Source organism: Notamacropus eugenii, chromosome X, assembly GCF_028372415.1.
Source record: "Notamacropus eugenii isolate mMacEug1 chromosome X, mMacEug1.pri_v2, whole genome shotgun sequence".
Taxonomy (NCBI): Eukaryota; Metazoa; Chordata; class Mammalia; order Diprotodontia; family Macropodidae; genus Notamacropus; species Notamacropus eugenii.
In genome coordinates this window covers 99563811-99580726 of record NC_092879.1, presented here as the reverse complement: position 1 = coordinate 99580726, position 16916 = coordinate 99563811, and the positions used below count along the sequence as shown (strand labels likewise).

Genomic DNA, 16916 nt, shown 5'->3' with positions numbered 1-16916 from the left:
AACTGACAGCCTGGGTTCTCAATGTTCCCACAATCCCCAGGGGAACTGAAGAGGGAGGCCCTGGGAGCAGGAAAGCTCCCTGCTGCTCCCCTCCTCCACACTGTCTGTTAGTAGAGGTAAGAATGGAGAAAAAATACCAGGCAAAAGCAGAGAAGTGACTGAGTGAGCTTCTCCTCAGTGAAGATTGGGTGGAGGGGGGCGGACTTTGAAGCACATGGAGATCTGCCTACCAGAAGGGGCAAAGCCTTCCTTGACCCCCAGGAGGGGTCAGAGACCACCAGTGTTGCCAAGTCCCAACTGCTGCCAAGTCTAACAGCACATAGGCCAGGCACGGAGCCCCCATTCCTTGCCTTTGGATGCTGCTAAACTCGTGGCAAAGCAGTTCCCATTCACTCCTCAGAGCAGGGCACCCTGAAGAGGGACTGCCCAGCCTTTCAGCTCAGATCCCTGAGCTAAACCAAGCTGACTTGGGAGTTGCAGGGCCCAGGTTTGAAGCCTGACCCATGGCATCTCCCACAGATAGGCAGCCTGGGCCTCCATGAACACTTCAGGGCTGGGGAGCTCACTCTACACCAGGCCAATTACTCGGATGTTCTGATGGTTAGAAAGTTCTATATATTCAGCTGGAATCTGCCTCTCTGCAAATTGCCCCCATTTGTCCTAATTATGCCCCTGGACCACATGGCAGCCTGTCACCATCTAAAGACAGCAATTATGTGTACCCCCCCCCTCATAACACCCAGTCCTTTCTTCTTCAGGTTAACCATCCCCTTTTCTCAACTGATCCTCACATGACATATGAGAGATTTCCAGCCCTATCCTACCCCCAGGTGCCCCACAATCTCATTTGGAGTCAGGCCTAAGTAGTCAGGCACCCCCAACCCACCTCCCAAGTAGTGGCTCCTCACAAATCTGAAAATATCAGAGTTTGTCTTCTTCCCCCATCACCCAATTCTTAAGTGCCTGTGGCTCCTGAAGAGCCTACCCCTCAACTCATCCTTGCCAGGGATCCTACAGCCTCTTTGGACACTCTTTTCCACTCCCTGTTTCTCTAATGAACTCACCTGTCCTGCTCCAGGAAGGAGTGAAAAACTCTGCTTTTTCCATCACAGAGGTGCTGTGGCCCCAGGATCCACATGAAAACAATCCTAAGTCCTCCCTGGCCAGATGGACAGAGCCAGAGGTGGGAAGGGGAAGGGAAATGGAGCCAGCAAGTGCCTCCTCTGAAGCTGGATCACTTTGTAGGCAGCCCCAGAGGCCAGCCGAGGTTTCTGGGCCAATGGCGGGAAGATGGCTCTGGGGCAGGGGGTTTCTTTCTGCTGACGCTCTGTGTGCACCAACAGGGCTTATGTCAGAAGCTAGCACACAGAGAAGCCAATGTCCACAGAGAGAGGAAATGAGCAGGAACTGGCTGTTTGAGTCAGCTCCCTGGTCTATTGTCACTGCCCAGGCCCCCTTCCTTCCCATGGTCCCCAGGGGGCAGGGAGGGAAAGGAGGAGGGTGAAGAGAGAGAGGCAGTTCCTATAAGTTCCCCCCCTCCCTTCCTCCTTCCCTGTCTCTCTGTGTGTCCCCCATCCCCTCCCACCCCACCCCTCATGCAACCTGGAACAAGCCTGTGAATTCTGACCCAGGCCGCCAAGTGTGTGTCAAGGGAGCTGGGCCCTGCTGTTGGCCAAGCAGGAGAAAGAGGCAGCTTAAGGTTGAGGGTGCTGCCAGTGTCAGAACCTGGGAAGAAGGACTGGTTTTGCCTGAAGTGGGGAGCCAGAGTCCAGGCCAAGTAGAGCAGACGGCTTGGAGGGGCCAGACCAAACTCAGAGGAAGGAACTGTCCTCAAGGATCAATAGTGCAGCTGCTGCTGCTGCCCCACCGCCACCCTGGGTGAGAACCCTGGCACTGTCTGGCTTGGTTCAAACGTGTGTATGCTTGCTTAATGTCAGGAAGGAGGAAGAAGAGGCCTAACCAGATGTCCAAAGTAGGAGATCACTTCAAGCTAGCAAGTTCAAAGGCTCACTTCTAGCCAGCCCAGGCAAAATAATTTCATCCCCAGGATTAGCAGAGGGGTACAAATGGTTGGCAAGGGTAAGCCCCAGGACCATGGCCATGTTGGGGTAGAGGGCCCATTTTGCAAGCAAAGGAGGCCCTGGGTAGCCAGAGGACCTGCCCAGAAGTGCTCTAAGTTAGAGAAAGTGAAGGCTTTCCTGAGAAAAGCAAGGAAAGCTCAAAGAATGATCAATAATGATCAATTAGGGTTAACTTGTAACAAGAATTTCTTGATATCGTGCTCAACATTGTATCTCTACATTTAACAATGATGGTGAATATGAGAGGCTGTGTGGAATAGTGGTTAGAAGGCTGGCTTTGAAACTGCCTCCAAACATGCCCAGTTCTCCTTACCCTGAATAACCCTCCCTTGACACATCCATCCCCGCTAGCTCTTATCCCACATCTTTCCTCCAGTTTGTAGTTCAAGTTCTTGAGAAGGCCAGCTCCCTACAATCTGTGCACCCCACCCTCCCTTCTCACTCTTAACTCAACAACCACTGAAGCTGCGCTCTCCAAAGTGACCCATGATCTTAGTTGTCAAATCCAATGGCCTTTTCTCAGTACTCCCTCTTCTTAACCTCTCTGCAGCCTTGGACGCTGCTGGTCACTCTCTCCCCCATATACTGTCTTCTCTCTAGGTTTATGGAACACCCTCCTCCCTCCCTGTTCTCCTCCTCCCTCCCTGACCACTCCTCCTTGGTCTCCTTTGCTGGCTTTTCCTCCATGTCACCCTGTAGGTGACCCTCAGGGCTCCACCCTGTGCCTTTTGCTCTTCTCCCTCTCCATTGCTTCCCTTGGACTATCTCTGATGATTCCCGGATCTCCTTACCAGCCCTCATCTCTCTCCGGACCTCTCGCTTCTCATCTCCAACCATCTTTTGCATATCTCAGACTGTATGCTCCATAGAAATTTTTAACTCAACATTTCTAAAACTGAATTCATTATCTTTCCCCTAAATCCTCCCTTCTTCCCAACCTCCCCAATACTGCCAAGAGCACCGCCATCCATTCTGTCCTCCAGGCTCCCAAATTGGCTCCCATCCTGGGCTCTTGGCTCTCTTACTCTCCAAGTACTATCATTTCCACCTTGGTAACATTTCTTATATATTGCTCTTTCTCTCTTCTGAAACTTCCCCCATCACAATGCAGGCCCTAAAGACCTAATGGCTAGACTATAACAGCTTGCTGGTAAGTCTGTCCTCACTCCAGACATCATCCTCTCAAATGTCAAATTGATCTTTCTAAAGTTCAGGTCCAACCATGTCACTCCTCCTCCCCATTCAATAAACCACAGTAGCTCCCTATCCCCTCCAGGATCCAACATAACCTCCTCTGCTTGGCTTTCAAACCTGTTATAATCTGACCTCTTCCTACCTTTACAAGCTTATTACACTTTACTCTCTCCCAGGTACTCTGCAAACTGAGCCGGTGACACTGGACTCCAAAGCATAAAACACTGTCTCCATCTCCTGACTCCAGGCATCTGCCCTCCTTATCCCCATCTCCTGGTTTCCCTTCAAATCTCAGCTAAAGCCCCATCTTGTTCAAGAAGCCTTTCCCAGTCTTCCTTAATCTTAATGTGTTCCCTCAGATCACACTCACTTTATCCTATCTAGAGTTTGTTTGTACAGAGTTCTGGGCAGGTTGTTACCCCCATTAGACTGTGAGCTCCTTCAGAGCAGGGACTGATTTGGCCTTTTTTGTATCCCCAGGGCTTAGCACAGTGTCACAGCAGGCACTTCATAAATACCAGCTGACTGACTGACCTCTGCCACATCCTGGCTGTGACTTTGGCCAAGTCCCTTAGCTTTTTAGTGGACTGGGCAGTGGGAGAAGGTGCCCGCCAGCATCACTAGGAGGAGTTTCCTCACCTACTAGAAGTAATAAAGCCCAGGGTTGACCCCTCCATTAGAGTGGAGAGCTAATCATGTGTCCAGACTGTTCCTTGAGGAAAAGGCAAGATAGAACAGAGGATGTGTTACTCCTCCTCTCATCGATCCCTCCATCTGCCAACGAATGATCAGCAACAATGCTGACCTGGTAGAAGTTACAACAGGGCAGAGAGGGTGGCACCGAGTTACAAAATGGCAGCTCAGTGTTTGTACAGAGTATTCAGACTGAGATATCAGCAAAGGAGCAAAGAAACCCAGGCGTGGGATCTGAGTGGGGGCAGCAGGAAGAAACTGGGCATCACTTCAACAGCATCTACTATGCGTCACGCACCGGCTCTGATGGCAGCATGGGTTCATTCTTATTGGCTCTGGTGGGGCATGGGGGTCATGCCTGCTGGCCAAGGTGCTGCCCCCTTTTGGCTCTGCTCAGGCATTCCATGACCAACATTGCTCTTCTCCCCCAGTCTCAAAGATTCAGAGAAATGCAAAGAGCTCCCAAATGACACCTGAGGCTCCTGCCCAGAGATAGTGTGGCAGGGGACCTACTGTTGGGAAGATCTGGCTGGGGTCAGCTCATGCGCTTGGCGCTTAGATATCTGGTGGCTTGGGTAAGTCACCTCTCTGAGCCTCAGTTTCCCTATCTGTAAAATGCAGCTAATAGTACGGGCTGTTAGGATCCCATAGATGAAGGGTTTTACTGCAGACCTGTCAGCTGTTACTGTTATCACCCAGGGGGTGTGTGGGGAGACTTCCTTCTGTCAGGGTTGCTCAGATCGGGCTGTGAGAGCCCCTGCTTCCCTTTAGTTTCTCTGGCCCTGTTTCTGTGCCTTTTGGAAGCCAGGGGTTTGGGATGGGGGAGATTGCTACTCTTGTTCGGTTTGGTCCCTGATTCCCCTGAGTCCTCCTTCCTTCCCTCCCTCCCTCCTTTTCCTGCCACCGCCGCTGACTTCCCTGCAGTCGCTGGGTTCCCAGCAATCTCAGAGCCAGCCAGATGTTGCCTAAGAGATTGTTTCTGGACCAATGGGAACTTGAGTCTGCTCCTGCGGCTGCTAAAGAAGCCCTAATGAGAAGAGATGCCAGGTTTGTAGACCCCCCTCCATACCGCCCTCCCACCTCATTTCCCAGCTGCCTAGGACAGGGCAATGGCAGCTTTACAGAGGTTGAGGCTGGTGCCCTGCTTTCCCCTTCAGTGCTCTGTCCTCCCTGACCTCTGGACCAAAAAACCTCTGCTCCTGCTGGGGCCAGTCCCTGAAAGGGCAAAGGCTCGGTCTCACCTCAATCCAGGAGAATTTCTCAAGCACCTACTGTATACCAGGAACTGTGCTCAAGATACAAGCTCAGGCTGCTCCCTGTCTTCCTCCGATCTCACCTTGCCTGCTCCTTGCCAAGGCTAACCCTCTTATGCTGGCACCTTGATCCTTCAGGTGTCTCCACTCCTTTCATCTTCAAACACTGGTTCCCAACTGCCTGTCTCTTCTCTCTCCACAAATGTGCTCACATTTACCCTAGAAGCAGCTAGATGGCTCAGTGGCTAGAGCACTGGGCCTGGAGTCAGGAAGACTCAAGTTCAAATCTGGCCTAGCTGAGTGACCCTGGGCAAGTCTCTTACCCTTATCTGCCTCAGTTCCCTCATCTATAAAATCATCGGGAGAAGATCTTTGGCAAGAAAACTCCATATAGGGGTCATGGACACAACTGAACTATAACTCTAGTGTAAGCCTCCAAACCAAAAGATCTCTCTTTCTGCTGGCCCTTCTAGTTGCACCTACAAACTGTGGCTGTCTCCCAATGCTCTGTCCTGGGCCCTCTTCTCTTCCAGCTTCCCATCACGTCACTTGGTGTTCTCAACTGTTCCCATGGACTTAATTGGGCAACTAGGTGGTATAATGGATAAAGTGCCAGGCCTGAAGTCAAGAAGACTCCTGTTCCCAAGTTCAAACCTGGCTTCAGACACTAGCTGTGTGACCCTGGGCAAGTCACTTCACCTTGTTTGCCTCAGTTTCCTCTTCTGTAAAATACAGACCCGGAGAAAGAAATGGCAGACCACTCTAGTATCTTTGTCAAGAAAACCCCAAAGGGGTCATGAAGAGTTGGGCATGACTGAACAGTGCTCACAGTTCTCAAATCTACCTGTCCTGCCCCAATCTCTCTGCTGACCCCCAGTTCTGCATTTCCAACCGCCTTTCAGACATGTCAAACTGGATGTTCAATAGGCATCTAAAACTCAACATGTCCAAAATAGAGGTCATTAGCTTCACTCCAAACCCTGCCCTTTCTAACTTACCTATTCCCATTGGGGATACCGCCATCCTTCTAGTCCCTGAGGCTCACAATCTAAGTGATACTGTCACCTCTTCACTCTCTCCTACCACCCCTCCAAAATTCAATAAGCTGCCAAATCCCATCAACTCTACCTCTGTAACATCTCTCACATATGCCTCCTTTTCTTTGACAAAGCCACCTCACATCTGGACTATTACAATAGCCTGCTCATGGGTCAAAACCAGAGGTTCTCCACCAGTCAGCACCACATCATCCATATGTGAAACCATTGGTTACAACAAATGGAGAAGTTTTGAATGCTGTGGCTAAGTTCACTTACCTTGGCAGTATACTTCCCAGGGATGTCCACATAGATAGTGAGGTTGATGCACAAGCTGCCAGAGCTAGCTCAGTGTTTGGGAGGCTCTGAAGGAAAGTGTGGGAGAGAAGAGGTATTAGGCTGACTACCAAACTGAAGGTCTACAGAGCTGTTGTGCCCTCTCCAAAGTTGCCAATGATCTCTTAATTGTCAAATCCAACAGCTTTTTTCTCTTTCCTTCATTGTTGTATGCCTGTGAAACCTGGACAATCTACCAGCGCCATGCCAGGAAACTGGATCACTTCCATTTGAATTGTCTCAGGAAGAGTCTGAAGATCACTTGGCAGGATAAGGTAGCAGACACTGAGGTCCTTTCTCGAGCTAACCTGCCACGTATTCAAACTCTACTGCAGAGAGCACAACTCCAACGGACTAGCCATGTTGTTCTAATATCAAGTGCATGGCAAGAGCTCACATGGAGGTCAGAAGTGATACAAGGACACTCAGTCTCTCTCAGGAACTTTGGTAGCAATTGTAAGACATGGGAGACACTGGCACAGGACCATTCAGCATGGCATGCCCTCATCAAAGAAGGTGTGCTCTATGAGCAAAGCAGAACTACAGGAGCTCAAATTTAGAGATAAGGCTATTTGTGCCCGACCTGTGGTAGAGCCTTCTAAGCTTGTACTGTTCTGATCACCCTGTATACTGAGCCCAACACAGTGATGTCATTTGGGTTCTCTTTGAGTACAAAAGACAACAACCACGGCTTGGCCTGTCACAAGTTTTTCCCCACTCCAGTTCATCCTCCATTCAGCCACCAAAATGATCTTCCTCCAGGCCTATCTCACCCTTATTCAATAAACTGCATTGGCTCCCTATTCCCTCCAAGATCAGATAGAAAATGGACTTGGATTGTCAAGCCCTTGTAGCCTGGTCCCTTCCTGCCTTTGCAATCTTCTTGCACCTCAATTCCGTGCATCTGCTCAGAGATCGGCAGCACTGGCTTCCTTGACTTTTGTAAAACAAACAAGCAAACAAACAAGCAACAAGGTATGTCGTCTGCTAAGTCTGCTCCTCATACCTGATGTCTTCCCCTCTTCATTTCTGTCTCCTGGCTTCCCTGGCCTCCCTGAAGTCGAAGATAAAATCCCACCTTCTGCAAGGAGCAGTCCTGGTTCTCCTTAAGCTTAGTGTCAGCCCTCGGAGAGTCTCCCCAAATTAGCCTGTGTCCATCTTGTTTGTACATAGTTGTTTGTACGTTGTCCTCCCCACTAGATTGGGAGTTCCCTGAGGGCAGAGAAAAGTCTTTGTGTCCTTTGCATTTAGCACAGTGTCTGGCAAGAAGCAGGTGTTTAATACATGCTGGTTAATTTGTTTCTCTCTCTCTGTCTGTCTCTCTCTCCCCTGCAATCTCTCCCTATCTGCTAGTTCTCTCTCTGCTGCCTACAAACATATCCAAGACTCCCCACCATCAAAAAACCCTCAATAGACACAGTCACCCCTGTTGGCCGTCATCCTATACCTCTTCTTTTTCTCAGCCAAATTCTTTGGAAAAGCCATTTGCCTCCATTGCCTCCCCTTTAATTCCTCTTACTCTCTTCTTAACTCTTTGCAATCTGATTCCTGAATCTCATCATTCCACCCAAATTTCTCTCTCCAAAGTTGCCAGTGATCTCTTAATTGCCAAAATCTAACAGCATTTTTCTCATTCCTTATCCCTCTGCAGCCTCCGATATTGTTAATCAATCTTGTTGCCTGGATCCTCTCTCCCCTCTAAGTTTTCATGAAAATGATCTCCTCCTACCTCTCTGACAGCTCTTTCTCAGTCTCCTTTTCTCAGTCTTCATGCAGAGCATGACCACTAACCACTAACCTCAGTGTCCTGAGGTGCTATCCTAGGCCCTCTTCTCACTATGCTCTCTTATTTGGTGAACCCATCAACTCCCAGTCTTCCATTCTGATCTGTCCACATAGATAATTCCCAGATCTATCTCTCCAGCCCTCATCTCCTATCTGAGCTCCAGTCCCACAATACAAGTCACTTATTGTACATTTCAAACTGGATGCTATCTCAGACCCAATGCATCCAGATCTGAACTCATTATCCTGCCCCTAAACCTTCCCCTCTTCCAAACTTCCCTATTTCTGTCAGAGGCACCACAATCCTTCCATTGTCTCATGTTCTTACCCTCAGCATTGTCCTCGATGCCTTGCTTTTCCTCACCCCAAATCTCCAGTCAGTTGCCAAATCTTGCAATTTCTAACTTCACAATATCTCTCCATTTGACCCCAACTCTCCACTCACACAACTCCCACTTTAGTTCAGACCCTTAGCACCTGTCTCCTAGACTACTGCAACAGCCTCCTAATTGATCTCCCTCCCTCCATTTCCTTCCCTCTCTCAAGTCTCTCCCTGTTCCAGTCCAACTTCCACTCTGCTGCCAAAGTGATCTTCTCAAAGCACAAGCCTCACGCTGTCACTGCCTGTACTTAGTGAACTCCAATGGCTCCCTATTGTCACTAGGATCCAATATAAAATGCCCTGTTTGACTTTGAAAGCCCTTCTTGCATCCCCTTAATTTTCCATTCTTCTTACACCTTACTCCCATCCAGCCAAACTGGCTGACTTATTGTTCTTTGCACCCAACCCTCCATCTGCCATCTTGGTGCTTTTGTCCTAGCTGACCCCCCATTTCATCTCCAGCTATTAGAGTTGCAGGTGTCATTTGAAGTAGAGACACATACCCAGAGTAAACATAAAAGGCTGGAGCAAGAAGTAAAAAAAAAGCAGGGGTAGCAATCCTGATCTCAGACAAGGCAAAAGCAAAAACAGGTCTAATTAAAAGAGAAAAGGAAGGAAACTACATCTTGCTAAAAGGTACCATAGACAATGAAGTAATATCAACACTAAACATATATGCACCAAGTGGTATAGCATCCAAATTCTTAGAGGAGAAGTTATGTGAGTTACAGGAAGAAATAGCAAAACTATACTAGTGAGGGACTTCAACCTCCTCCTCACAGAATTAGATAAATCTAGCCACAAAATAAACAAGAAAGAAGTTAAGGAGGTGAATAGACTTTTAGAAAAGTTAGATAGAATAAACCTCTGGAGAAAAATGAATGGAGACAGAAAGGAATATACTTTTTTCTCAGTGGTACATGGCACCTACACAAAAAGTGACCATATATTAGGGCATAAAAACCTCATATTCAAATGCAGAAAGGTAGAAATATTAAATTCATCCTTTTCAGATCATGATGCAATAAAAGTTACATGTAATAATGGGCCATGGAAAGATAGATTAAAAATTAGTTGGAAACTAAATATTCTAATCCTAAAGAATGAGTGGGTCAAACAACAAATCATAGAAACAATCAATAATTTCATCAAAGAGAATGACAATAATGAGACAACATATAAAAATTTATGGAATGTTGTGCAGTAACTTAGGGGAAGTTCTATATCACTAAGTGCTTATATAAATAAAACTGAGAAAAAGCAGATCAATGAATTAGAATGCAATTAAGAAAGCTAGAAAAAGCACAAATTAAATATCCCCAATTAAACACCAAATTATAAATTCTGAAAATCAAAAGAGAGATTAATAAAATTGAAAGTAAGAAAACTATTGAACTAATAAGACTAAGTGCTGGTTTTATGGAAAATAACAATAAGAGATAAACTTTTGGTTATTTTTATTTTTTTAAAAAAAGAAAACCAAATTGCCAGTATCAAAAATGAAAACAGTGAATTCACCACCAATGAAGAGAAAATTAAAGCAACAATTAGGAGCTATTTTGCTGAACTGTATGCCAATAAATCTGACAAGGTAAGTGAAATGGATGAATATTTACAAAAATATAAATTGCTGAGATTAACAGAAGAGGAAATAAAATATTTAAATAATCCCATTTTAGGAAAAGAAATTGAACAAGCCATCAATGAATTCCCTAAAAATGAATTTACAAATGAATCCTATCAAACATGTAGAGAACAATTAATTTCAATATTATCTATACTATTTGGAAAGATAGGCAAAGGAGTTCTATCAAATTCCTTTTATGATACAAGTATAGTCCTGATACCTAAATCAGGAAGAGCCAAAACAGAGAACAAAATTATAGACCAATTTTCTTTGATGAATGTTGATGCAAAAATTTTAAACAAAATATTAGCAAAGATTACAGTAATTTATCACCAGGAGTATGACCAGGTGAGATTTCTACCAGGAATGCAGGGCTGGTTCAATATTAGGAAAACTCTCAGGATAATTGACCATATCAATAACGAAACCAACAGAAATCATGATTATCTCAATAGATGCAGAAAAAGCTTTTAACAAAATGCAGCACCCATTCCTATCAAAAAGACTAGAGAACATAAGAATAAATGGCGCATTCCTTAAAATGCTAAGCAGTGTCTATCTAAAACCATCAGCAAGCATTATTTGTAATGGGGATAAGCTAGAAGTCTTTCCAATAAGATCAGGGGTGAAGCAAGGATGCCCATTATCACTACCATTATTCAATATTGTACTAGAAATGTTAGCTTTAGCAATAAGAGAAGAAAAAGAAATTGAAGGAATTTGAATAGGTAATGAGGAAACAAAACCACCACTTTTTGCAGATGATATGATGGTATACATAGAGAATAAACTAAAGCTGTTTAAAATAATTAACAACTTTAGCAAAGTCACAGGATATAAAATAAATCCACATAAATCATCAACATTTCTATACATTAACAATAAAGCCCAGAAGAAAGAGATAGAAAGAGAAATTCCATTTAAAATAACTGTAGACAATATAAAATATTTGGGAGTCTACTTGCGAAGACAAACCCAGGAACTATACGAACACAATTACAAAACACTTTTCACACAAATAAAGTCAGACCTAAACAACAGGAAAAATATCAATTGCTCAAGGGTAGGCTGAGCTAAGACGATAAAATGACAATTCTACCTAAATTAATTTACCTATTTGATGCCATACAAATCAAAACTATCAAAAAACATTTTATAGAGCTAGAAAAAAATAATAATAAAATGCATCTGGAAGAACAAAACTTCCAGAATATGAAGGGAATTAATGAAAAAAATGCAAAGAAAGGTTGCCTGGCCATACCAGATCTAAAACTACATTATAAAGCAGCAATCATCAAAACTACTTGTTACTGGCTAAGACAATAGAGTGGTAGGATAGGTTAGGTACACAAGACACAGTTGCCAATGACTGTAGCAATGTACTGTTGGATAAACCCAAAGACTCCAGCTTCTGGGATAAGAACTCACTATTTGACAAAAACTGCTGGAAAACTGGATAATAGCATGGCAGAAACTAGGTACAGACCAACATCTTATACCCTATACCAAGTTAAGGTCAAAATGGTGTGCATGATTTAGACATACAAGGTCAAGGAATAATTTACCTAACAGATATATGGAGAAGGGAAGAATTTATGGCCAAAAAGATACAGAGAACATTATGAATGTAAAATGGATCACTTTAATTACGTTAAATTAAGAAGGTTTTGCACAAACCAAATCGAAGATAGAAAGAAAGCAGAAAGATGGAAATAATTTTTACAGTGTTTCTGATAAAGGCCTCATTTTTTAAAGGCTTCATTTTCTTGAACATAAAACTGAGTCAAATTTATAAGACTATAAGTCATTTCCCAATTGTGAAATGGTCAAAGGATATAAACAGATAGTTCTCAGATGAAGAAATTAAAGCTATTTATAGTCATATGAAAACATGCTCTATATCACTATTGATGAGAGAAACGCAAATTAAAACAGCTCTAAGGTAACATCTCACACCTATCAGATTGGCTAACATGACAAAAAAGAAAATAATAAATGTTAGAGAAAATGTGGGAAAATTGGGACACTAATGCATCATTGGTACAGTGGTGAACTGATCCAACCATTCTGGAGAGCAATTTGTAACTGCTCAAAGGGCAATCAAACTGCATACTCTTTGATTCAGCAATACCACTATATTCCAAAGAGATCATGAAAAAGGGAATGTACATGTACAAAAATATTGATATAATCTCTTAATGTGGTGGCAAAGAATTGGATATTGAGGGAATGTCCATCAATTGAGAAATGACAAGCGGGTGGATTTCAGAACCTTGGCAAGACTTATATGAACCCATGCTGAGTGAAGTGAATAGAAACAGGAGCGCATTGTATACAGTAACAGCAACATTGTGAGACGATCAGCTAACAATGACTTAGCTCTTCTCAGCTACAGCTCCAAGACAATTCCAAAAGACTCAGGATGCAAAATGCCATCCACATCCAGAGAAAGAACTATGGAGTCTAAATGCAGACCAAAGCAGACTATTTTCACTTTTTTTGTTTATTTGTCATGGCTTTTCTCTTTTGTTCTGTTTCTTCTTTCATAATTGCACATGTAGAACCTATATCAGACTGCTTGTGGTCTTGGGGAGAGGGGAAGGGAGGGAAGGAAGGAGAAAAAATTCAGAACTCAGAATTTTATAAAAATGAATGTTGAAAACTATCTTTACATGTAATTGGAAAAATAAAATGCTATGAAAAAAAGAATTGCAGGTGTCCTTCATGATAGCTCAAGCACCCGCTTTGAGCCAAATCCTTTGGTGCTGCCCTCCTGCTGTGAGTGGCAACTCTTTCTCCCTCCCTCCAGCCCAACCACCTACAGATTCTCGTTGTACTTGGTGTGCGATATGTTGTCCTCGTTATCAGGTTAAAACCCATTGATGGCAGGGTCTACGTCATTTTTGTCTCTGTCCCTTACACCCCCCCCCCCCACTGGGGGCACACTGCGCAGTGCTGGGGTAGCAGCTTAAGAATAGCTGTTGATTGATTAATCGATCCTACCTTGCCCATTCCCCAAGGCAGACAATTCACACCCAGTGGCAGACATGGGCTTAGAGCTAATTAACTGGCAGAAGAAATGTGTGACCAACAGCAATTCTGAGCCTGACAAACCAAGCTGGCATCATGCTGGGTGGGGAGGGGCAGGAAACCTTCATTCAAATCCTGCTTCCAACCAACCCCAGCTGGCTGACCCTCTCAGCCTTGGTTCCCCATCTGTAAAGTGGGTATGATCATAGCACCTACCTCTCCAGGTTGTTGTGAGAATCAAATAAGATAATGTTTGTAAAGAATTGTGTCAATGCTATCATTATTATGATTAGTTTTCCCTACCCCTTTATTGAACAATTAGAGAGCCACCAGTGTGGTCCTCCCCTCTTCCTTGCTGACCGTCTCTGCTCCAGGGCATTCAGCATCCATCTCTACACAAATAACTCACTTGTTAGCCAGAATAGTGCCCCTGAGCTGCATTTTCAGCAGGGTGCTGGATCACCCCTGGATGTCTGACTACCATCTCAAACACAACATGTCCAGCATATATGTCCAGTCTTCTGACTCCTCACTTTCCATGGAGTCCACTTGTACAATCAGCAAGACTCAAAATCTCAGTCATCATTGACTCCTCCCTTTCCCCATCTAATTGGTGTCTAAGTCCTAGCTATTTTCCTTCTTTTTTCCCATGTGTCCCTTCTATTACCACTGTTACTATCCTAGTTCCTTTCAGTTCTAATGTCATTCATTCTCCAATCTTCTATGGGTACGATGGCCATTTAGACACCCCACTTCAACATAATGGAAAGGGAGCTAGATTTGGGTTCAGATCCTACCTATGCCATTTACTAAATATGTGACCAGGGGAAGATCCCTGAACTCTTCCTGAACCTCAGTTTCCTCCTGTGTCAAATGGGAATAATAACTGCACCTACCTTCCAGGACTGTTGGGAGGATCAGAGGAACTAGCAGATTCAAAGCTCTTTGCAAACCTTAAGCTATGGAAGTGGGGGGGGGGGGGGGGGTGGACAAGAAGTTCAGTAGGCCTGGTGAACTCCTTGTTCCAGGCAAGACTCAGGTGGTTTTTCCTGTCTGCCTCACAGCATTATGGATGGGGCTAAGGACAGATGCTGGTGTTAATCTCATGGTCTGCTTCCATTTCAGAAAGTCTTAGAGCTCCTGGTGCCTACAGCTTACCTGGTGGAGATGTTCCTACTAGACAAGGCAATTGAGACTGGCACATGGGAAGAATGCTCCTCATCTGCTGACCAGGTCATTCTTCGGCTCAATAAACTCATGTGACCGCTTATTACTTTCAGGATCAAATATAAACTTCCATTTGATTTAAAAGCCCTTCACAACATGGCTCCAACATTTACAGCCTTCTTACATATCACTGTTCAAACTCCCTCATGATGCTCCATCTCCCATCTCAGTGCATTTGCACTGGCTGTGTTCCCCACCTCCCCGCCTAGAGAACCCTCCCTTCTCATCTCCACCTCTCAGAATCCCCAGCTTTCTTCAAGGCTCAGCTGAGGCATCACCTCCTCTGGGGGGCCTTTTTGGAGCCCTAGAGCTCTTAGCAACTTACCCTCCACCAAAAAATTCCCTTGTATTTATTTTATGTCTGTGTGTTCTTTGATAGAATGCAATCTCCTTGAGGAGAGGTCCATCCCCTTGCTAGCTGTTTTGTTGCTGTTCACATATTCCTTGCCTTTCCAGTACTGTAACTCTTATTAAGTCAACATCACCATTGCTCCTGGAAAGGGCATGTCAGCACACTACCTTCCTACCCCCATGGTTCCCTTCGCCATCCCCTGATTTTTCAAAGCAACTTGTATTTATATCTCTAGCACTTGACTCAGGGCTTAGCACATAGGATGCATTTAATCCATGCTTTTCCATTCCTTCATTCATGCATAACATATGATCCCTGCTCTCAGAGAGCTTACAATCAAGTCGAGGGATCTGATGAACTTCTCCAAAGCCCTCACACCTGGTATCCCCAAGTAGAGATGCCCAGCTAAAGGCCTGCAGAAGATGCGAGACGGGAATTTGCTGAACAGAGTGGCATTCAGGCTGAGTCAGTAATGTGATGAGGGATTAGGTGTCACCTACAAAGGGCAGAAAGGCTCTTGGAAAGTGCTCTACCTCTTAGACATGAAGGTCTGCTCAGATCTAGCAGCAGCATCCCCAAAGCTTCCCAATTCAACATACCCATGGATGCTGTGCTGTGTGTTCGAGGCACTGGTCTTCCAACAATCCACCAAGAAGCATTTATTCAGCACTCACTAGGTGCCCAGCACAGTGCTATACAAAAGGGACCAATAGTTTCTAGCAACAATCACACAACCATTCCCTCATCCTTCTCTATAGGTACTCAGAGACCAAGGGACCTGGAAGCTCAAGACCCAGCACAACTGACTCTCACAGTGGTCCAAGACACCTCTTGAAGCCAGGCAGCCCAAAAATATTTCTTTCCATTCCCAGTGACCTACCTGGAATTCAAGAGACAATCCCTGGGGTCATGCATTCAGTGCTGCAATCATTGCCTACAGATTTTATATAAAATTCACCATTTCAAGTTAATTTGAATGATCTTTTCCCTCCTTCCCAGTGGGCTCAACAAAACCTGGGAAATTTTATTCAACAGACATTTATTAAAAGTGCCTATTGGCATAAGGTACTGCACATACAAAGATGGGAATGGGGGAATGAAATAAGGACATAAGACTTATGTCTATGTCTTCAAGGGTCAAGTGGGAGGATGTGGGGCATGAGATAGGGCTGCTGCATAGACATGGATAGAAACACTACCAGATAGATTGTGACTGTGGACAAAGGAAAGAATAAGAGAAAGTGCTTGGGGGCAATTCTAACAGGTGGAGAAGGTTTTGAGTTTGGGATTGAGGCAAGGCTGCTTGGCAGCGGTGGCTCCTGAGCTGAATCCTGAAAGAAGTGAATGTGGAAGTGAGGAGGTTGCACAGTTCAGTCCTAGAGGACAGCAGGGAAATGGAAGAGCTATAAGATGATGGCTAAGTCAAGAGAAGGTATGGGCTTGAAGGGTTTTTAAGAATATCTCTGGCCAACAGAAGAACTACATTCTCACAATCCTCATTCTGAGACTGGAGCAACAAAGGAGACCAAAAGTTGAAGATGCCACAAGGTTTTGGGGCCTGCAGGTAGTGAGATGATCAAGTAGAAGATGAGATCACTTCTGAGAAAGAGTGGCATGGAGGGGCCTCTGCTGGAGCAGAGCAAAAGGGCCTGGAGGTGTGGAGCAGCTGCTGTGGGGAGCCAGAGGAGCAATCAATCAGAGACTAACAAAAGCACGCCCACCTATCAGGGAGGGCCCAAATGTGGGAAGATTACACTCAGTTACAGTGGGCCCTGTCTGTAGCTCCATGGACTTCTCCACCAGCATGCAGAACTTCAGGTGTAGGAGCAGAGAAGGTGGATGATGGGGATAAGCAGCATGGGAACAGTGGCCAGGCCAGGGGAAACGGGTTCCAGGATGGAGGATGGGGCTTTGGACCA

General features: G+C 45.1%; 1 protein-coding gene across 3 annotated transcripts in view; it reads right to left on the bottom strand.

The window, feature by feature from the left end:
* NHSL2 (NHS like 2) overlaps nt 1-16916 on the bottom strand; it is a 187293-nt gene that overhangs the window by 75045 nt on the left and 95332 nt on the right. For 2 of the 3 annotated variants that reach the window (XM_072626313.1, XM_072626315.1), the window contains exon 1: nt 1065-1501. The exons of the other annotated variant lie outside the window; for it this stretch is intronic. In XM_072626313.1, the coding sequence (XP_072482414.1) occupies nt 1065-1467 (403 nt within the window). In that variant the 5' untranslated portion in view covers nt 1468-1501. Of the gene's footprint in view, nt 1-1064; nt 1502-16916 lie in introns of those variants that run through there. 3 annotated transcript variants of the gene reach the window in all.